This window comes from Chaetomium fimeti (assembly GCF_033439085.1).
Source record: "Chaetomium fimeti strain CBS 168.71 chromosome Unknown B0H64scaffold_11, whole genome shotgun sequence".
In the NCBI taxonomy this organism is placed as follows: domain Eukaryota; kingdom Fungi; phylum Ascomycota; class Sordariomycetes; order Sordariales; family Chaetomiaceae; genus Chaetomium; species Chaetomium fimeti.
Window position 1 is genome coordinate 527,106 of NW_026944339.1, and position 21,884 is coordinate 548,989.

Below are 21,884 nucleotides of genomic sequence, written 5' to 3' on the forward strand. Positions count from 1 at the left end.
AAGGAACTTCTTCCCGACCTAGAGTACATTTCCGTATGCGTTCGGCTTTTGGACAGCGCGTCTATCGAGAAAGTCCAATCCCATGGGTGATGACCCGAGTATATCAAACCTATGGGAGGGGACAAATCAAAACGAGGTTCCGAAGCCAATCCTATACATTCCCTTATTCACATAATGATATGTCTTAGCCGTCCTTACTTGTAGTTTGGCCAACGAAAAACCACGCGTATGCCACTAGCTTCCCCAGTTAACCCTGTTCGTGAGGAGGCAACAGGGCGTCTCTGAATCAACAAATTGAAACTACCTCAGCAGGCGTTATATAAAGCATGACTATGTGTCCCCATGGTACATCTTCAAGCTGTTATGTACATGTTGTTATACTGGTCCTTAATCTGAGCTGTAGAGAACGTGGTACTAGGAGCCGCGATGGCGCGTATGCCCCTACCCAGCTCAACCCTCATTACTTGTACAAGTACTTAGGGACGTACGTAGCGTGAACCTTAAGGCTCGCGTGTTCCCATTTATGCCACCTCCTGCCCTCCTTTTTGTGTCCCCCCCTTGGCAATGTTAGCCAGCCACTTCCCTGTATCAAAGCACCCAGTACGCCATCTTCATCACGCTCAAACCCACCCCGCACTCAAACGGCTGCCCAACATTTCCCTCCGCCCCAAGGTACACCTCCTACGACACAGCGTTCAACACGCACTTACCAGAATCCCTTCCCGGCACGAGGCTATGTGCCGGCCAGATGACTTGCCACGACGCCACCTCGACGCTCACCAACGCGCCACTGCTGCTGCCCCGTGGGGGTTCGAAAAGGGCAAAGGTGAGAGCGTTGGCGAAGTCGTCGCGCAGCGCCCAGAGGAGGTCACAGAACCCGGGGAAACCGGCTACTCCGTTGTTATATCTCGCGCGGGGAGACGGCAACCGAGTTGATGAATGAGACGTTGGGCAACGCGAAGAAACCTGTTCCGGTGCCAATTATGTCGGACACTCCATGGGGGCTGGCAACGAGGCTTTTGATCGAGTTGTTGGCTTTGTTAACGGAGCGTACGGCGATGCTTTAGTTCGTCGGCGACCGCGGTCTTCTTGGGTTCTATGACTGAGACGGGAACGAGCTTGCCAGTGAAGATCGACATCTCCACCGCGCCGTGAAGCCCTACGCCATGGAGGGGAAGAGCCGGGCTCCAAATTGGTTGGGTCAAGCCAGATGCTCTCTGTTTGGTTGCGATTTGTGCCTTCGGATGCCGTACTAGCCCCCAAGACCCGAGGGCAAGAAGAATCTCCCCAGAAGTAGGTACGTAAACTGCGATAGGTCGATTCATACACATTGCATCGTTCAAGTCGCCCCGAACCAGTAGTACACTCCCGAGGAAGCTCTTTTGATACCGAAGCGTCTGTTCAGGGGAACCAATGCCCAGTCCACAAAGCCCTCAACCAGCACCTTCAATCACTCCTCCCTCGCGCGCTCCACCCCTTATTCGTAAATGTAACAGAACTTTCCACTCAACCCACCCATGGTGCTCATGAGTTCCCGCACCTCCACATCCTCCGCCAACACGCCCAACCCACTCAGATCATCCAGCGTGCCGTTCGCGCTCGGCGGCATGTTGTTCATGGTGCGCGTCATGCTCACCTCGGTCAGCCGCTTCTCGAGGTCCTGCATCTGCCAGATCCACCAGACGCGGTCGATCATGGAGTGGTGCAGCCAGAAGGCCGGGTCGCCGGGGCTGACGTAGAAGTCGCCGGCCGGGTCGCCCGAGACCGTGTAGTGGCCGCCCGCGTGCACTCCCCACTTGCCCTGCGGGAACTGGCCCTCCATGACGGTCTGGAACCAGAACACCTCCTGGTTGGTCGTGATCAGCTCGTGCGTGTAGTTGGCTGTCGTCACGGCCGCCGCGTGTTTGTTGACGTCCCGCCGCAGGCACCGTGGGTTGTGGCCGAGCCCGTCGGCCTGGGGGTTGCGCTTGATCTGGAGGCTGGGGGCTATCGGGCCGAGGTTGACGGTCATGCTGGATGGGTTGAGGGTGGTTAGATTGAGAACGGGGTGAGTTAGCTCGTGTCTTGCATGTACGCACTTCTTAAACGGACCCTCTGTGACGCAACCGCCACCATCCGCGGGTGGGATAGTGCCGGCACCGGGTATGGTAATGCCTTGGTGTGCTTCCTTTGCGCCATTGCTCCCCATGCTTCCTTCGGTGCCGTCGAAAAGCGGCGAGTTAACGGGGTCCTTGGCGTAGCGATCCCAGTTCCAGTACTGCATCACGGCCTGTTAGTGGCGGTCACGGTGAGTCAAGAACAAGATTTCCTTTACCGGTTGATATCCTTTATATCCACACTCCGTTCTCAACGCGTTCTCATAGTGCCAGACGTAGTAGCGGTGCCACGGAAGGAAGAAGGTCTAGCGTATGTTAGGCGCCATCATGACTACCGTGGCAAGTACCTTACCGAACCGTGATTCCTCGGCGTTTGCTGAATGTGGACGACAACTAGCAATGTTGTTAGTCAACCATTCTGCATATCTGCGATGGAAAGGTTTTGGAGTTGTTGCAATCTTTGAGTAGCCGTCAGGGGATGGGCAGAGCTTGAAATCTGGCATACCATAATCATCAAACCTGCTCTTTGCGCCTGGTGCTGCCGCGCTGGTCAAGGCGGGCTTCGACTGAAGGCACAGCACGGCATCCGTGTATTCCTTGCGTTCCTCGACAGTCAAGTCGCTCCTATCAAGTATTAACAATCCGTGACATACCCAACGTGAGGGGGTGACACCAACCATTCCCTCCGTCTGACGGCCGTTTCAAAAGTACAACCGTCCTGGGGGTTCTTTGCGAGCCATTCCTTCAGCTTTGGCAGACTGTCGGTCGCCAACTGATCGACCGCATCTGGAGGGTACGACTGAGCCACAGCCAGGCCAGCAAACAGGGCAGTCGCCCAGGTCGTGTACTGGATCATCATGAGAAGTGCGTCAAATGTTTCTGACTCGTGGTTGCGTTGCCCAATCCCAATACGCCCAAAAGTGACGTGGGACGACCCCTTTTTATTCTATATCTGTTACCACGTTGTGTCCACATGGGTTTACTACGGTGGTATCCGTTGGCCCAGTCTTTTGATTGCCCGCTCATTTACCACGGAATTCGGATAGCACTGTAAGCTTCTAGGCGCTTTCATTTCCGGTAAGCCAAGTGTCAGTCGTATGCAAGCGCATGCGGCCCGGCAGTTAACGGTCAGCTCCTCGACTCGGCAACCGCCGGCTATATTGACCAACGTAGGATCTCTGTTTTGCATATTTGATAGGTACCTTCGATGTCCCGTATAATCATTAGGTAGGTATGGGGCCATAAAACGCTGATGAGCACTACCCGGATGGATTGGTAATTTCCACGCGAAAATGGGTTTGTTCCATTCCACCATATGCCGGGTTAGAAGAGTGGAAGCAGCTCAACGACTTACCTTGGGTGTGTGTATTACTATCCCATGGACTTCATTGGTGCCACCACTGCACCAACGCAAACCTGGGAGCCTATTTACCCGCGAATGGAGAAGATGGCGACAGGCTTTGTGTTACATGATGCTCACTGCTCTCCCTGGTTTTGAGGTATACACCAATTGGCAGACGCATAATATGGGTCTTCCGAAAGATGGGAGGATCGCTTTTAATAAAACCACATCTCTTGGCAGGACTTAAAAGCGGCTGGCGCGGCCGGTGTTGGTATGCAGCGGTGAAGCTCACTTGGTGGTCGTCCAGGCATTCTGGAAGAATGCAGGGCACCATTTGGATCTTGGCACGTAAAAAGGGACAGGCCCCTCGTCGTCTCTCACGTAGGATCACAACTTCCGAAAAGCTTCAACGTTGTGAAACGGTGCAATGAGAACTAGAAAAGGGCTTCTACGGTATACCTCATCCTTGCTTTTGCCGCCCTCCACAAAATCACCTGTCTTCACGGCATATAGGTTGCTCGTTCCCGTTTAATAATCCGGTAACGTAACATGGATCATCCGCCATCTATTCATCCCGAACTGCTGGACCGTGTTATACCAAGGTGATAGTTTGTCTGTAGCAATCCCGAGTCACTTCGTTGGCGAAATCCACATAGGAAGGAGTTACGGCGGTGAATCTCGCGGACCCAATCCTCTCAAGCTTCGTAGCATCATGTGGGCTTTGCCCGAGGATAATAAACTCGGCAGCCTTTTCGCTAACTGCGAGACAAAGTGCCAGTACCGCCACACCAGGCCCCCATTCGCCCTTGACGTGTTTCACCTCCTTGTCCGACCGACGTACTGACCACATCTCGGTGCCGTCTGAGCTTTTGGTCTCGAATTTGACGAGGTGCGTGTCATCGTCGAGGACGGCTGCTTCGCTCGCGATGTTCACGCGGAACTCGAATCCATCTGAGGTTTCTGACCGGTGTCGCAGAGTTGCTGTGTGGACAAACCCGTTCAGCGTGAGGCTCGCATGCTTGAGCTCGCCGAACGGGTCCTGGCGCTTGGGCTCCACATCCCAGCTTACAACAGACACGATATCCGGGAGGAGGTCGGAGGTTGTATACATGAAGATTGGGCTGTCGATAGAAGCCCAAGAGAACGACGGTGCCCTGTAAGTGGAAGGACAGGTGTTGATATCGTCCTGGAGCTTCCAGTTCAGACTTCGCTTCAGGTCTTGCAGCCAGATCCCCGCAACGTAGTCAGCTGAAGTGCACCGTTGAATCGTCCGTGCCAGTCCCGAGATGGCCGGGAGTCTGTCATGGGGATACGAGAGGTTCCTTTGGGTATAGAATGGGAGCATCTCTGCCCAGAATCCGAACGGGTCGTCTTGTATGCTTGGTGCTTGACGAAGGGGCCCCGTGCTTTCGCCATGATCGAGTGAGCCACACTGACAGGTGGATGTAGCCCTGCATGACCATTGCATTTCTTGTCGGGAAAAGGCGACGTAACGGTTGGAGAGAATTTCTTCCTGGAAACACCAACCTCTTGTTTGTACAGGGTCAAAGTCTCCCTGTTGAGTGCCCATTGTCGGTGACCAATTGTTGCGCAATGTCGAGACATGTAGCCCAGTTCGTACTTTTTCTTGCGCAACCAAGGCGGTTGTGGCCCCGTGGTCATCCGACCATGAGCGGGAAATCTGTAGAGGATTTCTCTTTAGATGAAGGAACCCATCCGCGACGGAGGAAGCAGATAGGGCCGCAATGGTCACGCATGCGTTGCCGTACACATCAGCCATCATGCCGGACTCCCTTTCCCAATCAGCTGCGTCGCCTTGGACGATGCAGATTGCGTCTATCCAGATATACTCAACATTGAGTTTCTTTGCAACCTCAATAGCGTCTTGGAGTGACTTTGGTAACTCAGAGACCTCGAATCCTTTCCTGTGTTGATCGATGTTCTCGCGCGTGGTTTTGAACGAGGCGGAAGCACCCCAACAATAACTCAATGCCACATATTCAACAGGACATGAAATCTCGGTTATAGGATCAAGTTCAACAAGTCGTAGACTTCCCGTCTTGCCGGCGCAATGTATGAGTCGCGTGGGTTGGAAAGTTGGACTTCGCTGAGAACACACGGCGTGATTCTGTTTGCAATTCTGGATTTGCTCTAAAACAAACGCAAAAGATTCGTTTTCCTTTCTGGTATTGCCCGCGAGAGGCTGCCGCTGGCGATCTGGTACAAGGGCTAAGACATCGTCAGGGGACATTGATGGTCCTTCTGTACTTAGGTCCTGACGGAGAAACATACCGGGGGCGTTATACACATGAACTGCAAGGCGACCACCAAATCTCAAGTCGATCCTGTTCTGAGCCGGAACCGACTCAACAGACGCATGTATCTGAGCCTCCGAAGCAAAAGACGGGACCATTGCTGTCACAGCGTCGTAAATAAACTGGCAGAACCGGCAGGTAGAAGGTGGTTCTCCAGACGGAGGTGACGACCACACGTAAAGATCGTTGAATTCGGAGTCGTTAGGATCCAAGTTCCGGCACTCCTCGCAGATGGCGGCAAGTTCCTGGGGTGGTTCCGTTTCCTCATCCCCCCGTGTCCGCCGCTCCTGCTTTTGTTTCCATGGTCTGGGGACGGTAGAAAGTAGGTCTCTGAAGCGGTCACGCTTTGGCATCGTGTAGGCCAGGGGTACCCGTGTTAATCGCTGTTGGTAGGTAGTTGTCAGAGTGAACGGAGGCATACAATGGAAGCAGCTGCAAAGGAGAAGAGGGGTTTCGGACTTCTCTCAGGCTGCTGTCCCCCCCACTTGTCCGTACCGCAGCCAGTCATTGTTGAGGGATTCCGTTCACGTCTCACTTGTCGTTCGGATCAAGTGTTCGAGCGACCTATTCCAATGGCGGCGCTAGGGACCTTTCTCTCAACCATAGCCTGATAATAACTATATTGACATGAACGTTGACATTGATCTCACACTTCAGCCACAGGACCAAACCTCCGCTTTACCTTCCCACCGCAACCCCTTGCCACTGCTGTACAAGAGCATACTCGTACGCTTCATCCGGAACCTTCGCCTGCAACTCATAGTCCGCCACACTTTTAGCTTCTACACCCCCTCCCGATTTTCACCATTTCTCCCGGTTCCAATTTCACAACCACAACCCCCTGACCATCCGCACCACGACGACCACATGCCTTCACATTTATCGCCCCCGCCAGCACCTGCGGGACTTGCAGCCTGACCCTCGACCCCTCAGGCAGCCTCCTAACACATCTGACTATAAACTCCCTCGACTCATCAAACGCCCGCCGAATCCTCACCGGAAACCGATGGATCCCAGTCCCATTCCTACCCTACAACACCGCCGGCTCATCCACCACAACCACACTCATCCACACCACAATATTACTCCCTCGCACCACCACCGCCACAAACTCCCCAACCCCGGCCGGCATCACAGGAACCGGATGCGGCCCCGCCCAAACCACCGCCACAAACCAGTACCCGCCACCACAACCATACCCCCCCACCGGCGCCGTCCACCCCAACCGCGGCATCACGGGCTTGCCCACCCCCCGGCGCGACCGCGGCAACCTCCACGGCACCAATCTCGCGTCACATGTCCAGCGTGACCAGCGTCGCGGGTTCCGACCAGTAGACTATAGCGGTGGCGGGGTCGGCGGGTTGCTGCCGCGGTTGAGGAGGCAGAGGTACATGGAGTGGGCGTGTTCCCGGGATGGCGGGGTGTGGGAGGGAGGGGTTGGTTGTCGTGACGATCGCGGTGCCGAGGGTGCCGGCTGGTTTGGCGAGGGGGGTCTGGCGGATTATGATGTCGGGGCTGGTGGAGGATAGGATGGTGAGGTTGTGTGGGTGGCTTTACTTTTCGCCGGTGTTGTTGACGTGGTCGCGGGTGTGGGGGTCGGAGGTGTGGTTGGCGCCGGCGAAGATGGTGTCGATGATGGTTTTGAGGTCGGGCATGATGCCGATGCGGTCGGTGGCTGGGTCCGCGCTGGGGGTTCCGCCGGTTGTGGTGAGGATTCGGCGCAGTTCGATGGGGTGCATTTTGGTGTTGTGTCTCTTCTGTGATATGGCTTGGATGATGGCTGCGGTACCGACGATGATGGGCGATGCGCTGGATGTGCCGCGGAAGGAGCTCGTGTACGAGTTTGCGGTTCCGGTGTCGTCGGTGTCGGCCGTCTCGACGCCTTCGGCCCACGCATACACATCGATACGGGAACCGTAGTTGGAGCTGAACCATGGGGTATGAGGAACCAAAGGGTTCGCGCCACCGACCATGATGGCGCCAGAGTCGCGGAAGTCCGGGCTGGAACGGTCGAAGATGCGTTTCCCAGACAGGCTGGTATACTGATCAAGGTCATTGCGGCCATTGCACCCGGCTTGTACGACGGTGATGCCCATCGCCGTTGCGAGCTGGATGGCGTCGAAGTTCACGTCGACAACCTCGACCGGCCAGTCATACACGCCGCTGACAGGGTCGTACTCTTGTGCCTCGACCAGGATGATGTCACCGAAGCTCAAGTGGGCGGCTGCGTCCAGAATGGCGTCGGCCGTGTTGTACGTCCAATCTTCACGGTGCTGCGAGACCACCCTTCCTTTGGCCGCGGGGACGATCCCAACCCCGCCGATCTGGTTGTCAACCATGAACATCTCGCCGAGAACGCTTGTACCGTGTCCAAACCAAGCTTGGTTTCGGCCCGAGATCAGGGTAATGCCAGAGGTAGCCTGTCTGTCATGTTAGTGCTGGGCGGCCTTCGTAATTCAACCAACCGACGCTCAGCGACGTGGCCTACCAGGTCTTCGTGGTCCAGGTTCCACCCTTGTTCCACGTCTATGATATTTACCCCCCTCGCCATTCCCTCCTGGGAATCCCCAAGCGTAACGTGCATTGATGCCCTGAGGCGCCGCGTTAAGGTAACCTTGGTATCTGCTCCGAGGGTCGTCGCCGGCATTGACCCCGGGTGGCGGGCCGGGATGAAGCGCGTGCGCGCTCTCGACCTCCGGGAGCTGGTAAAGCTGATGAATAAGCTCAACCGTGTACTTCGGCAAAGCTAGCCTCGGCTCGCCCGTCCCTGTGGTATCTTGTGCGGCATTCTCATCAGCCCTCCGTGCTTGCCCCCCCGTGCCGCCTGACCCAACCTGAATATTGTACCACGCCTCGAAGTTGGGTACTTTGAAGGTGGTATCCAATTTTCGCATGGCGACTACCCTTGCTTTAAGGTCGTCAAGGAGGTGGGACTTCAAGATCTGGTCGACAGAGATCTCCTCGGTTGCCGACAGCCTGAATGACGCCGGGCTGGCTTGCTGTATGAGGGAAGCGATGAACCCAGGATCATCTTGTTGCTTTGCCTGGGCTTCCTCTGTCAGCTTCAAGGCGATCCGCGGCTGCTGGTGCTGCTGGGAAGCAACCACGGAGGGCCATAGCAACAAGGCACCGAGGGCCCTGTAGACGACCACTTGAATCACTCCTGTTCGCATCCTGCTGTTTCCACAAATACAAACGACGGGGCCTTCGGATGCCAAAGGAATGAAGCGGCCACGACGCGAAACCAGCTTCACTTATCTTCCCCAGCGTCACCCAGCTCCCTGGTGGGCCACACGAACTTTGGCGTCGTTCGGATCCAACCCCCGGCCAGATTCAGGATCCAGTCACATTTTCTGGCGCAACATCATGACTTGGCTTCCATTCCGACCGTACCGGCGTGTGGGTCAGACCAGCAACATTGTGAGATTAGCGACGAATACTACGCCGCAGATGTGGTTGTAACTGAGAAGATCCTGGTTTTTCCGGGCCAGCCGGGGTGCGCATGAACGGACAAGGACGAAGGAACGGCGGAAGCCCCCCAGCCTCTCTTGGGTCCCATGTGTATGTATGTACGAGGCACATTTTGGCCAACGACCCATAAACCGCATCCCAACTCCCAACTCAGTGGACCTCTTGGTCAACTGTCCACGTAATGAACCCCACGCGAGCCTCGCAACAGCTTGTTGAAAAGTCGTTAACGATGGCTTCCCCGAGCTGTAATTGATACTAGGTAATCAATGATTGGATTTATTGTCGCGTGACCCCATGAAGAACCAAACATCGGCACCCATCGCACGGTCCGGTGCGGTAACCCAGCTAGTAAAATGCCTTAATTCTTCATGCGACAACCATCAGGCTCCGGCGGTGAAAACCCCTATCGAGCGGGCATAACGAGGGTTTCAGACTCATGATTCACGGGCACCCTTCAGAGGCACCCTTCAGAGCGACATGGTTGAGACCGTGGACCAAAACGAGACCCCAATTAGTTCCAAGTTTGTCAGCTGCAAATTACTAGACTATGACCATTAGCCTCTCCAACAAAAGCATCTGATATTCTGATAACTGAGAGCCGGAGCCAATGTTTCGTGGCCCTCAGCCGCGTGACAGGAGTTGGGGACCCAGGTCCGTCGTTACCAGCTTACTGGCTGTTCCGAAAAGACCCGCGGAGTTCCACAAATACATAACTCCTGGGGTATACTTTGTGATTCGCGAGGGGATCTGTTGTTGCATGGATAAACTCCCTCAGTTCCCTCCCTGCCTCAGCCGAGCGTTCGGCGATCTTCGATCCAGCCCCGTCGATCCGTAGATCCGTAGAGATCTCAGCTGGCCTCACGCGGCCCGTTTGTGCAAATGTGGTGATCATTCCTTCCGCTTTCTCTGCCTGTGCGCTCGGCCCCCTCGCTCGTGTTTGCGACTACGAATCAAGGACCTTGTTCCCGGCGCGGCACGACCCCCGCGTCCCACTTCAACCCAAACCAAAGCGTCACGGGTGAAGCCTACCTAGGTAGCTTGCTCAAGTAGCGATGAGCGTCATTGGTATCCACCCCTTTGGGCATGGCGGCGGAGACTACCGGCTGCTTCTGCGTCCGGCGCTCAACACTTGTGCCGCCTACGCTCATCGGGACTCGGGGAGAGACGCGTCGAGATCTCAGCCCGGATGATCGCGGCAATCGCGGTGGCCACGGACCATCGGGAAGAGCGCGGCAATATCTCCCTGGGCCAAAGTTTGCCATTGCACAACGTGGATGGGCCTATAAATGAGGCCGTTGCTAGTTTCCTCCCGTTTCCCTTCTCGTTACTCTCTTCTTAAACCATCTTCCCAGCATTTGACTTCCCTTGAAACCCGCCCAGCCACTATCAGATCTATCTCAACTATCGCCGACGAAGTTCAGCGGCCATGCAGCTTTTGTCTGTTTTCCTGTCGGCCACAGCCCTGCTTGGTCAGGCAGCCTCAGGTTACCACCTGCTTAACATGCATGTGGCGAGGCCAGAACCGAACGCAGTGACTGGTTACGCCAGACTCGAGTTCGCTGCCCTCGACGCGTTTGTCGTGTTGTCTTTCAACCCCGCCCAGCCGTTCGCCCAGATCCAGCTCGATGCGAAGGGCCACCTGGGAAATGACTTTGTTTTCAGGGAAGTGGAACCTGATGAGTGGCACATGCTGTCAAGGGTGGCTACATCCATCCAAGTACGTGTTTCATTTCCTCGAGGCTGCTGTCTCTTGCTAATCAATTCGTGGGCAGGAAAACGACATTACCGGTCCGTTTGCCATCGAGGCGGACGGCCGGTTCGTGTACAAAGGTGAAGGGGGTAGCGTGTGGAATGCCTGTGGCAATAGAGACAACGGCCTTCGGCTTCATATGAGGATGAAGGGCAAGCGAACGGAGATTTGCGAGTATCAAGACATCACGATCAAGGCTACGAAATTCGACTGATGGGCGGCTCAGGTATTTCGGACTTAGTTGACCACGTATGGCCTTATGGGAAATGTATTCTTTCGCTGTAATTCTTTGATATTGCAAGAATGCGAGCAGCTGCGTATCGATAAGTTTTCAGTCGCAAAGAATCTCGGCCAGCGCCGGATTCAATGTCCCATAATAAGCAAGCAACAAGAGAGACCGATTTGGCAAGTGCAATCCCGCTTGGACTGTTTACTAGGCAGCCAAACCGTTATCATCATTCATGGGCCCGGTTCTTGTTTGAGGTGTATTGCAGGCGAGGAAGTAAACTTTGAAGGACGTCGCCGGGAACAGGGTATCCGTCAGGGCTCTTCAGCGAACTCCCCAGCCGCTCTCCAGAGTCCAGCCGACACCTGTAATCCTCCCTGAGAAGCTACGGTATAGGTACCTTACTCTTTCCATGTCCTTACCTCCCCCTTCCGGCTGTCGGCTAGATACTCTACTCGAGAACATGTGTGGAACGCCCAACTGCGTTATCACATGGCAGGATTGCTGTTTCTCTCGCCGGTATCTGTGTTACAGTGGCGGCTATCGTCTTGCGTATGTATCCTCATTAGCTGGTCGTTCCTATTCCTGTTGGGGTCTTCGGGTCAGTGAGCGTTTTCTCGCCAGCACACCCCTCCAGCTCTAATCCATGACAAAGCAAAGGATCCTATGTTTCATTTCTGTTGGTTCGAGCAGCGGTGAGCCTGGAGACCAGTGGCTTTCTCTGCAGGTGGTCACGTCGATCACCCTAGTCGGGACTAGGGCTGAACTCGACCAATATGACCCGAGCTGCGGTGCGCCATTCGAAATTTCGCGGCCAGGCCAGTCTGGACCAAGGATGTTCTATAAGAAGCCGGTGCTGTCCTAACTTGCTGCCGGTCTCTTCTCTGCACTCCTCAACACCTGCCATCCATTCAAACTCGGCTGCTCCCTTCGTAAAAGCCCGACAAGCTACCGGCCACGAAACTCCGTCGCTATGCAGCTCTCATTTCTTTGGCTGTCGGCCACAGCGCTGTTCTCTCAAGCTGCCTCGGGGTTTTACCTGAAGTCGCGTCATTCGGTCCTGTCCAAGTATGGCTTCGCCTCTCTCAACGACCGTGAGACGACGCCTGCGGAAGTCGGATTCACCTTTCCGCACACCTATCGCCCTATCTCCATCGACCTCGATGAGAATGGTAACCTTTCGGGCGACTTTGTATTGCGGAAAGTGGCACAGGAGGCGTGGGCTCTGGTGTCAACGGCGACTGCCGGTGAACGTCAGGTACGTTGCTCCTTTGCTGGTTGTACTGCCACCACTGCGGCTGATTAATCTGCAAATAGTCAACCGACATTACGGGACCCTTTGCCCTTGACAAGGAGAGAGAGATTTTATACACGGGGAAAGAAGGCCTCGTCTGGGCTGTTTGTTCCCGTTCGGGACATTATGGGCTCACTTTAGTCCCGCGAACATACCCCGACCGTCGTTGCGTTCACGATATCGAGCTCGTTGCTGTTTAAATTTGAGATTCTAGAATTGCTGTGGATGGAAGACGGGCTCTCTACAACGTGTCCATTGTCCGTTTGGCTGGAATGAGGGTGACTTGGAAGGGTTCTGGTACCTGCACGTCAACCAATTCTCACCTACTCGGTACCTTACCTATACCTCCCTCACTTAAAGGCTAGCTAGCGACCAGTTTCAATGTTCTCTCGGAAATGTCAGAAAATTCTGCCAGATCCTCTCTATTGGTAGTTTACTTGGGTGTTGTTCCCCATAAACATGTCAATGTCCATAAACATGTCAATGTCCATCGCATGGCTTTTGAATATCAAATCAGCGTTCCTTCCGGCCCACGGCAAAGGAGCAGTGAGTTCTCCTATATCGTGGCCGTGGTGCTACGGAGGCATAAAATGGGAAACTTGTGTTCATTGACACAACCGGAAGTCTAACACGCCCTGTTCGCTGAGCGCCGTGTCCCGAGTCGCAGTGAGAGGCGATGTATGGGGCGATTCCTTGCTGTAGTGGCGGGGTTATCTTCTGTATGTTTCAAATTTCAATTGTTTCAAGCAGCGGTGAGCCCGGTGGCTGGCTGTCTTTGCCTGCGATGGTCGTACCGAGCACCCTCATCGGGAGCAGGGGATGAACGGACGAGGACTCGGCCAATATCATCCCCGTTGCAGCGAAGTCTCCCCCTCCGGGCTAAGTCCCGAGGAGTCAGGAATCCAATAACTCTTATTCTAGTTATAGGGAGCTGACGCTTCACATATCGGTCCCGGTATTTGTCTCGCCACTACTCTCACCATCTGACTTCCATTCGGACTCGCCTGGCTCGTATACCAAAACGCGATAAGCTATCCTCCATACAGCTCCTTCGAAATGCAGCTCTCGTCTTTTTTGCTTTCGGCCACAGCCTTCCCACGCAGTCGCGGGCTTTTACGTGAAGTCATCTCATCCGGGTCTGGCCGAGTTTGGTTACACCGCACTCGACGTGACGACTCGGACAGTTGGGTTCTACTTTCCGGCTACAGGGCCCCCTCTGTCCATCTGCCTGGATGCGCGCGGTCATCTTGAAGGCGGCGTTGTGTTGCGAACCCGCGGAAGGCTGTGAGATTTAGAGCTATTAATGGCGGGTAGCGCCGCCGATCCAATATGTTGCTTCCTTGCCCAAGTTTCACTGTTACCGATGTCACTGACCATTCGCGAATAGGAAAGGGGCATTACGGGACCCTTTGTCGTTGACGAGCGCACCCAGGAGTTTGTATACATTAACGAGCCGTCGTCAATCTATTCGGACATGTCACTTGTGTGGGTTGCTTGTGATTACGGAGAACTTTATGTCCACGCCCTGGCCCCGATGGGCGATTGCAATACTAGGAATGGATGCGTGTACGATGTTGAGCTCACCGCTGTCAAACCTTGAGACGGTGACAATTGTCGAGGCGGGAGGACGGTGGTCTTTTCCAAATGCCGAGTTACGGTGGGAGGAAAGGCATGCGCTGATTCTGTGCCGGAGTGGTTAGGATGCCTTGCGGGAAAGGTCTGATGAAAAATATACTTAGCGCCCTGTTTCCCTTCTTCCCTGTGTTGGACACCTCCGTTCAATACTTTGTGTGTTTGGGAGCCCAATTTTTAAGACTCTCGGACAATTTGCTTCCTTTATAAACCCTGGCGCCGTGAATGCCTTCGGTATGGGACCACACATGCCGCTTCACTCGTTATCGTCGTGAGCCAAGCTTGTTTCCTTGAATTTTCCCTTCCCTCCACCGCCGTGAAGTGAAAGAAAGACAGACGGTCCTTGCAGAATTGCTCCGTCTTAGCAACGTGACCCCCAGTAAATGCGCAAGATTGAGCACATTACCGTTGTAGCACCGGAGACACCACCAAAATGGGGAAAACCCGCCCCCAACGGAAGAATCGCTGCGACTCCGTAGCCAAGATCAAAGGATGACGTGAGACTAACACAGGTATATAAAACGTGCAGTAGCCTTGCAATCGAAACATGTTGCTTGCGCTTTTGTGCCGCTTGCTTCCCGCTTCTCCAGGCCCATACAAAAGTCCTCCCTACCAGCAGCATCAACTGTTTCTGTATACGAAATGTACAATTCCCTCCGCCTTTTGTTATGGACCTTAGTCCTCTCCTTTCCCAGGTTCGTCACGGGACAAAGCCTGAACGAGCATGAGTTCAATAGACAGCGAACTCTCTCTGTTGGAATCGTTCGTGTCTTCCCGTCAGAGACGTCTCTCGACCATAGCAACTGTTCTGACTCTCTTAGATTATTTACCCCGGTTGGGAACCTTTAGACGTCTTCGGCCCGTTGCAGCTCTTGTTCACGGTAAACACAACTAGCCCGGTAGTCCCTTGAACCATCCTTGAGCTCTGCGCTAAGCTAAGGCATGGTTAATAGATGTCTGCCAGCTACCAGATAACCCTCTCCATAATCGCCAAGGAGGCGGGCCCCGTCAGCGCTGCATACCCGCCTCACATCATGGTGCCAGGCCAACCGGCGATAGACCTCGGCTACATGCTACAGCCCAAACTAGTCGCCACGAACAGCTTTCGCGACGCGCCGGCCCTCGACGTTCTGCTCGTCCCCGGTGGCATGGGCGCCGTGACGCTTGAGCAAAACAACGACACCTCCATCGAGACATTTTTGCGGCAGCGTTTTGATCGACTAGACTACCTGCTCAGCGTCTGCACCGGGAGCGCAATCCTTGCTTCCTCCGGCCTGCTGAATGGGCACCGCGCGACGACCAACAAGGGCCTCTGGGGTTGGGTTACGACGCACGGCGAGAACGTCACCTGGGTCCCGAGTGCCCGTTGGACGGAGGACGGCAAGATCTGGACCAGTTCGGGGGTCGCATCCGGTGAGGACAGTCCCCAGCCCGCGGCGTGGTGTGGGTTGCCATGAGGGCTAACGACTGTAATAGGAATCGACATGATGTATGCTTTTTTGAAGCATCTGTACGGCGAAGATGACCCTAACCTTGCCACAACCATGAACGTCATCGAATACGCCCCACACACGGACCCAGACTGGGATCCCTTTTCCATCGTTCATAACGTACGTAAACTCTTTCCTCTCCGCTAGCGGACCCCGAGCTCATGGATTAGGTACCGGGACACACGAACGGTAGTCTGGAGAGTTGCGTGAGGCCGGTTGGCACTCCCTCTGCCGCATAGGTACCGAGGCAAATTGAAATGCGCATGCTGCGGTTGGACTACCTCCTCTTCCCGGCTCCCGGCGTTGGCAAAGTTGAAGATCTGCTCTTTCTAATGGAACTTCGCGATGTATTTGGGCAGCGCCATACTGCCATACCTCATCTCATAGACGCGGGCGCCTGAGGCATTGGTCTAACACCAGGAACAAAAGGAAAAGCAACCCCGGTGGGCGATGATTCGGCAAAGAAGGGCTTAACGACCGTGTTGGTGGGCGAGCCAAAAAAGAGGATACCGACTGAATGCCATCTAACTAGTAGCAACATGAATAAGATTTAAAGAGTTCATTCACCTCAAGAGTCCTAGTTTTCAGTCCTCATGTTTATCTTTCGTGGAGGCCATGATAAAGCCCAGCAGCCTCCCCCCCTATTTTGATGACTGCTTGTGGCGACTTAACTACCTTACCTACACGGCGGAATTCGCATAGTCCTCTGAGAACTGAAAGCCCCCTTGGAAAACCACAACCCGATTTCCAGCCGCACATGCAACGACATCCCGACTCCTTCCGCCACCGGCACCGACCCGAACAGGGGGAACAACCACGGTACACCGCAGGTCCCCAGAGGCGGTCCGCCACTCGCTCAGCGCGAAGAAATGGCGTTGTATAGGCGAGTTCCTTTCCGTTCCCGTTGACATCGACTTCCTGTTGAATCCCCGTGAAGGCAATGCCGGCCCCGTCGCCCCCGGCTCTAGGTTCACGCTGCATACCCAAAGGTCGACGTCGAGAAACATGACCGTTGCGGAGCCAATTGTGCCCAGTACTGCGATGGCCGTTGGACTGACAGACTCTAGGAGCGGCTCAACAGTAGGTCGCACCATGGTGATCTCGGAAAAAGGGTTAAAGGCAGTCGACGGCCAGCGGTACAAACGCGGCGGTGCAAGGGGGGCTTCTCGGAACAGCTCAACCACGAAGCCGGGCCCAAGATGGTAAGATGATTTTGAGAGGGCCGAAGAACCCAAACGATTCGAGGTTTTATCAGAATCTGACGACGGTTGCGGTGGGTCCCTTGCAAGCCAGATGCCTTGCTGTCCTGTAAGCTCCGAGAAGTCGGCCCAGGCGTAAATGCGTGCGATATGCCCGGTGACGAGTACAAACCAATCGGGATTGGCCGGGTGTTGAAACGAAAACTGAGGAATGGTGGCCGTTCCGTCGTTCCCTGTGGGTGGTACGGCAATGCTACAACCTGGGAGTGTCTGTGCAGAACACCCATCGTTCGTTCTGCCAGTTGCATTAAGGCGAAATGCTTCCCCTGAAGGGAGTTCCCAAAGCTCAGCAGCAAAGCGCCCGTTGACCAGGACGCGATCCCCAGGCCCATTGACCATCAGCGATGAAACAGCACCACCGCCAAAGAGGCGGTTGCATACGATATATGTTTCGTTTGACTCGGCCCTTGCCCCCATTGACGCTAGTCGGCTCAAAGATGTTGTGGTCTCCGCCACTAAGACACGACCGGCGTCGTTGGCTGAGATTACCAGATTGCGAGATTCGACAAGCGCAACACTAATAACGGATGACTTGCCGGTGTGCTGGTATAGGACGAGGATCTCTCTGGCATCAGCGGTAGAAAACAGAACAACATCCCCATCGCTTTTACCGGCTACGATAACACTTCCATCAGCAGAAGGTACGAGCGGGCTGGTAATGCTTAATTCCCCGCCAGCGTTAGAAATCTCTGGTGCCGCTCGAAGTTCAGGGAGTTCCATCTCTGTCGCGATGTTGGTTCGTTGGTCCGCCTCGCCGTTGCTTCTCTGTCTCACTAACCCCATCGGTGCCCAGACGCGCCCCTGTCGGTTCCGTACGTCAACAAAGCGTAGGCCATCGGCGCTGAGCGCGATGCTGCGGATTGTGTCGTCTAATGGGTGACTGGAGCGGTAAATTAACGTTAGTATGGCCGTACGCGTACCGCTGAAGTCCAAGTCGAAGACCTCGATGGCGCCTTGGGCATTGCCTACGACGATTGTTCGGCCATGGGGAGAGCCAGCAATAGCAGTGGCATACGTGCGGCGTCGTCGGGCATGCGTTTCCATCGTGTTGTAGTCATATACACAAAGGTCGCCCGGTTGGTATGCCACTAAGAGGACCGGAATCTCGACGTTCGGGTGGAAGACCATGCAATCAACTCCCGCAGTGGGAATCATTTCTTGGCCCACAGTTCCCACTACCTGCACCTCCAAGGCGTCCCAAATGAATACTGGTGCGTTTTGGTAACCAAGGGCAAGAAGGCTACCATCATAGGTACTAAGAAAATCGGCGCGGCTCGGCCGTGAAATGGGAATCTTGTGTTGAGTATCCCAGAGGTGGTTGTGACTTTGTGTCTGACTGTATTGGTCGATGTTAACCCACGATATCGACTCATGTTCCCCTGAGTTCAAGGACCTAAAGAGGCCACAGACTCAAATTATTAGAAAAAGGTTTGCTTGCTAGGACATCTTCGATACGCTCTCAACGTACCACTTTGTCAGCTCGCAGCGCTCGGAAGCACAGAGAATGCCCTCCGTGCCCAAAGACATGACCGCTAGCGGACGTGACCTTAATGGGCATGAATAGAGAATCGTGCCAGCTTTTATGTCCCACGCAACGAGGTTATTCGTGCTGCAAGAGACGAGGAGTCCATCGCCCCAGGAGCTTTCCAACAGTTCAACAGCTCCGGGGTGCTGCAGTTGTTGCACAATCTGCGAAGAAGATGCATCGTAAACAATTATTTCGCCGGTGGAAAGCCCAACGGCAAAGTGACTGTCCCCATACCTTACAGTCAAGGGACGCCCTTTCGCGAAGTCTACCCGAGCAACACAGTCATCCCATGAACGGGGAGGAAGACCTTTAACGTCGTACTGTAGTGACAACGATGAACGCGGAGCTTTACAAAAGGTCCGAAATATCATTGAATCTGGTGGACAGAGACTCGGGATCAGACGGTAGATCGCGGACGGACAGCTCAGGAGCTGCTGCTGAAACTTGGCAGCGATATGCATGACTTCCGTCGTTTGGTCATGGAGAACCCGAGCGACCTCGTCCGATGTTGATATATGGTCGAATCGCACGTTGAGGTACGCCCGCAGGTTCAAGGCCGTGCGAACAATAGGCGTTAGGTTGCCCTTGGTTACAATGTATTGTATCCACGAAAGCAAGCTGTCGGAGTTGAAAAAGGCGCACATGCCGTCCACCACCTGGCTGTCTTTTGTATTGCCAAGACAAATGTGTTCCGAGAAGAACCTGCATGCGTAGTCCATCAGAGACGTACTAATCGGTCTCCCAGGGACCGAAGGCTTTTCAAATACCCACGAGTGGTAGCCCTTCGAGGTCGCCCGGGCTCCCTGAGGTTTAGGGGCCTCACCACAGACATACTTGAGGAGTAGAGTTCCAAGGCGTGTATGGGCGTCCCTCACATCGACTGAGAGCGCAACGCCGGCATCCTTCACGGATACTAAGAACTCCCGGACTGTTTCGTGAATTACATGCACTTGCTGAGACTCGTCGATGAAGAGAAGCTGTCCCGATAGTTCTGGGATTGCTTTCATCGGCGTTTGGAGGGTCTCGTTGGTGTCCAGATTGATGGCAGCTGTTAGCTCGTCGACCGTCAAGGGGCGGCACGCCAGGACGACCCAGGTCAAAAGAGACTTCGTCAAAAGCATATTTCGTGTATGCCCCTCAAGTCTCTCCACCATCCGGGAGTACAAATCGAATAAACCAACGGGGGGTAACATCCAAAACATCGTCCATCGCTTCTTTGGTCCATGCTCCCGCGAGATCTTGGAGGACGAGCCTCGTCCAAAGGAACGAGCCGTGGGATTTCTTGACGATCTTCTCACACATATATTCGCGCGCCTCGACGGATTGCAATTGAGCCAACGTCGAAAGTGCCGTGGTCGTAAAAAGCTTAATGTCCTCGAATGTGTCTGCTTCCGACAACATCTTCCTCGTTACGCCAGTCGGCCCAATGGACTCCAGGCCCCGTTCAATCTCCCCCAAACCGCGGCTCGTAGCAAGAAGGCGGAGGCCACGCGGGAGACTGGCTAGCAACCTCTTCCCGAAAAGCGTATTGAACCCTGGGCATTCGTCTATGCCGTCTAACACCCAGAAGTGTTGCACGACGGACGGTAGTTTGGAGATGCAGTTTGTAAACAGCATTCGCCATACACTAATTTCGTTCGTTTCGTCCCACGAAATACCCCCCTGGGCGAGTTGGAGAATTGCTCTCTTCACAGTATCATCTTGCATGGCCATCTGAAAGGCGAGGGAGCGGAAACAGTGGTGCAACGTAGACGTCTCACTCCTGGTGAGTTTGAAGATGAAAAAACTGCAGTAGCGATTCGAAGTTCGGAGATATTCGACAGCGTGACTGGCCAGAACGGATTTGCCGGCTCCCGGGCGTCCAATGAGCCAAAATATATCGGGTGAAACACCAGCCTCCCACGATCTAAAGCTCGGTCTTTCGGTGAACCATTGGCAAGAACCGGGCTCTTTCAGGCTCTGGAGGCTATCGAGATCTCTTTCTGGGGTGTCTCGAATTTCCAAAAAGGCTGATACCTTCTCGCGAGACTCCCGCGGGGACAAATGGGCCTGAGAAAGTTGACCTTGCCCGGATCTTGATGTCGCTCGAATCAGGTCGACGGCAGTTGCCAGCGCATTGCGAAGGAGTTTGTAATTTGGATCGGCTGGACTCTCGAATTTGCAAACTTGGCGATGGTCCGCATCCATGGCCGTGATTTCTTCCTTTGGATACCCTAGAGTCCCAGAGTGTTTGTCCACGACAATGCGGCTGATGAACCCAACACCTCGCATGGGTACAGTTTCATAGAACGACCACAGTCGGAGCTCCGGCGCAAAATGGCGGAAAGTGTCGTTGATGGCCGAAAGCACCGTCGAATTGGGAGTCAGGTCCCCCAGGAACGGCTTCTTCCCCCACCCAACCGCCAACATGCTTTCCAGGATTGCGGCCATATCAGACCCACGGTGTGGCGTGGCTAGGAAGAACATGGAGTGCACTCGGCGAGCAATATCGGCGGCGGCCGGGTCCTGGCGCGCCAGTATGTATGCCTTTTTAGCCACACAACCTCCCATACTGTGTCCAACGAGTATGATCCGTGTGTCCGCCCGGCGGATGCTGGGATGGTTGAGTAGGGCGCTGAGGAGAGACTGGCCAAAATCGTGGATCCCTAAAATACTCTCTCGGCGTTCCAGCCAGTCACCCTTGTAACCGAAGACGTGAATTCGAACACCAATGAAGTCCTTGTCTCCCGGCAACCATGATTGGGGCCAGTAGTGGTCGGGGTCGGAGGAATAGCACCATGTTTTACGGCTACCACCGCCCAGGCCGTGGATAAAAATGATATCCGCGGTGACTTCTCTAGACGCCGGTAATTCGTGGATAGTGGTCAAGCCGATTGGGCCCTTCAGGTCGTCTTTTCTGGATTCAACGGACGACAAAGGGAGAGTCGCCGAATTGCTTGATGTTTCGGATCTTACGCCCGCCCCGGAACGAGCCAAGAACGATGAGAAGAGGTTCCTCCGTGGCTGCTTCTACAAACCGAGGTGAAGTTAGCATTGTAGTTGCCTATGACCAAGTTACCAACTGTTCAAGGGAGGCAACGCCGCCTAGGTAGACAGGCGCTAGCTGTTGGAAAGTTAGCAGGTCTTGGATTCGTCTTACTTGATCGGCTTTTAACTTGATAACCATGTTCGTATGTATTCGATCCCGACTAGATGACCTTGTTGAATTGCTCTCAGCCTAATATTTCGCCCAGTCCCCCGCTTCTTGGGGTCCGAATGGGCCGTCGTCCGCTCCAACGGATGGGCACAGCAGACCTGCAGGAGAACGTGGGGACTCGCCGTGGCGGCGACGGCCGTTCATTGGTTGGTGCTGCATGATGGGGATGCGGTATTATTTGCCTATGGTTGAGTCCAGGGCGTGGAACCAGCGAATCTGTACCATACCAAGGCCTGCGAGACTGAAACCATGCCGCTTGTGACATGATGTAACCATCGGCCGCGG

At 54.6% G+C, this 21,884-nt stretch overlaps 7 protein-coding genes across 7 annotated transcripts; 3 read left to right on the plus strand and 4 right to left on the minus strand.

Annotated features, from left to right (window-relative positions):
* Positions 1-1,477: 1,477 nt before the first annotated feature.
* B0H64DRAFT_367839 (uncharacterized protein) lies at positions 1,478-2,978 on the minus strand (the record flags this gene model as incomplete). Its single annotated transcript, XM_062801959.1, has 5 exons — positions 2,774-2,978; positions 2,602-2,720; positions 2,449-2,489; positions 2,079-2,257; positions 1,478-2,012 (listed from the first exon to the last, which is right to left on the minus strand). Exons 1-5 carry the CDS (start codon positions 2,953-2,955, stop codon positions 1,478-1,480), a joined length of 1,056 nt encoding a protein of 351 aa, XP_062654515.1. The 5' UTR covers positions 2,956-2,978.
* Positions 2,979-3,952: 974 nt separating this feature from the next.
* B0H64DRAFT_349783 (heterokaryon incompatibility protein-domain-containing protein) lies at positions 3,953-6,177 on the minus strand. Its single transcript, XM_062801411.1, has 2 exons — positions 5,731-6,177; positions 3,953-5,667 (listed from the first exon to the last, which is right to left on the minus strand). Exons 1-2 carry the CDS (start codon positions 6,170-6,172, stop codon positions 4,031-4,033), a joined length of 2,079 nt encoding a protein of 692 aa, XP_062654516.1. The 5' UTR covers positions 6,173-6,177; the 3' UTR covers positions 3,953-4,030.
* Positions 6,178-6,404: 227 nt separating this feature from the next.
* Positions 6,405-9,361, minus strand: B0H64DRAFT_427471 (peptidase S8/S53 domain-containing protein; the record flags this gene model as incomplete). The annotated part of the gene is made up of 8 exons (XM_062805787.1): positions 6,405-6,503; positions 6,559-6,783; positions 6,829-7,024; positions 7,083-7,246; positions 7,331-8,173; positions 8,242-8,246; positions 8,293-8,913; positions 9,349-9,361. 8 exons carry the CDS (start codon positions 9,359-9,361, stop codon positions 6,432-6,434), a joined length of 2,139 nt encoding a protein of 712 aa, XP_062654517.1. The 3' UTR covers positions 6,405-6,431.
* An 844-nt stretch (positions 9,362-10,205) lies between these two features.
* On the plus strand, positions 10,206-11,347 carry B0H64DRAFT_50629 (uncharacterized protein). The gene is made up of 2 exons (XM_062808353.1): positions 10,206-10,941; positions 10,997-11,347. Exons 1-2 carry the CDS (start codon positions 10,651-10,653, stop codon positions 11,186-11,188), a joined length of 483 nt encoding a protein of 160 aa, XP_062654518.1. The 5' UTR covers positions 10,206-10,650; the 3' UTR covers positions 11,189-11,347.
* Positions 11,348-12,173: 826 nt separating this feature from the next.
* On the plus strand, positions 12,174-12,694 carry B0H64DRAFT_378311 (uncharacterized protein; the record flags this gene model as incomplete). Its single annotated transcript, XM_062802577.1, has 2 exons — positions 12,174-12,458; positions 12,518-12,694. The coding sequence occupies 2 exons, from the start codon at positions 12,174-12,176 to the stop codon at positions 12,692-12,694; spliced, it is 462 nt and encodes a 153-aa protein (XP_062654519.1).
* Positions 12,695-15,160: 2,466 nt separating this feature from the next.
* On the plus strand, positions 15,161-15,855 carry B0H64DRAFT_331278 (class I glutamine amidotransferase-like protein; the record flags this gene model as incomplete). Its single annotated transcript, XM_062800989.1, has 3 exons — positions 15,161-15,548; positions 15,603-15,736; positions 15,787-15,855. The coding sequence occupies 3 exons, from the start codon at positions 15,161-15,163 to the stop codon at positions 15,853-15,855; spliced, it is 591 nt and encodes a 196-aa protein (XP_062654520.1).
* A 288-nt stretch (positions 15,856-16,143) lies between these two features.
* On the minus strand, positions 16,144-21,762 carry B0H64DRAFT_411125 (uncharacterized protein). The gene is made up of 4 exons (XM_062804846.1): positions 21,543-21,762; positions 19,595-21,412; positions 18,344-19,548; positions 16,144-18,268 (listed from the first exon to the last, which is right to left on the minus strand). Exons 1-4 carry the CDS (start codon positions 21,567-21,569, stop codon positions 16,297-16,299), a joined length of 5,022 nt encoding a protein of 1,673 aa, XP_062654521.1. The 5' UTR covers positions 21,570-21,762; the 3' UTR covers positions 16,144-16,296.
* Between the last annotated feature and the right edge of the window lie 122 nt (positions 21,763-21,884).

Bases quoted from the DNA above. Each gene is read 5' to 3' on its own strand.
- B0H64DRAFT_50629 (XM_062808353.1), top strand. From the start codon at position 10,651: ATGCAGCTTTTGTCTGTTTTCCTGTCGGCCACAGCCCTGCTTGGTCAG. The intron at 10,942-10,996 runs GTACGTGTTTCA...ATTCGTGGGCAG, and splicing joins GGGTGGCTACATCCATCCAA to GAAAACGACATTACCGGTCC.
- B0H64DRAFT_411125 (XM_062804846.1), bottom strand. From the start codon at position 21,569: ATGGTTATCAAGTTAAAAGCCGATCAA. The intron at 21,413-21,542 runs GTAAGACGAATC...CTCGGTTTGTAG, and splicing joins TCAAGTTAAAAGCCGATCAA to AAGCAGCCACGGAGGAACCT. The intron at 19,549-19,594 runs GTTACCCCCCGT...CGGATGGTGGAG, and splicing joins CGATGGACGATGTTTTGGAT to AGACTTGAGGGGCATACACG.
- B0H64DRAFT_349783 (XM_062801411.1), bottom strand. From the start codon at position 6,172: ATGCCTCCGTTCACTCTGACAACTACCTACCAACAGCGATTAACACGG. The intron at 5,668-5,730 runs GTATGTTTCTCC...ACGATGTCTTAG, and splicing joins TCATGTGTATAACGCCCCCG to CCCTTGTACCAGATCGCCAG.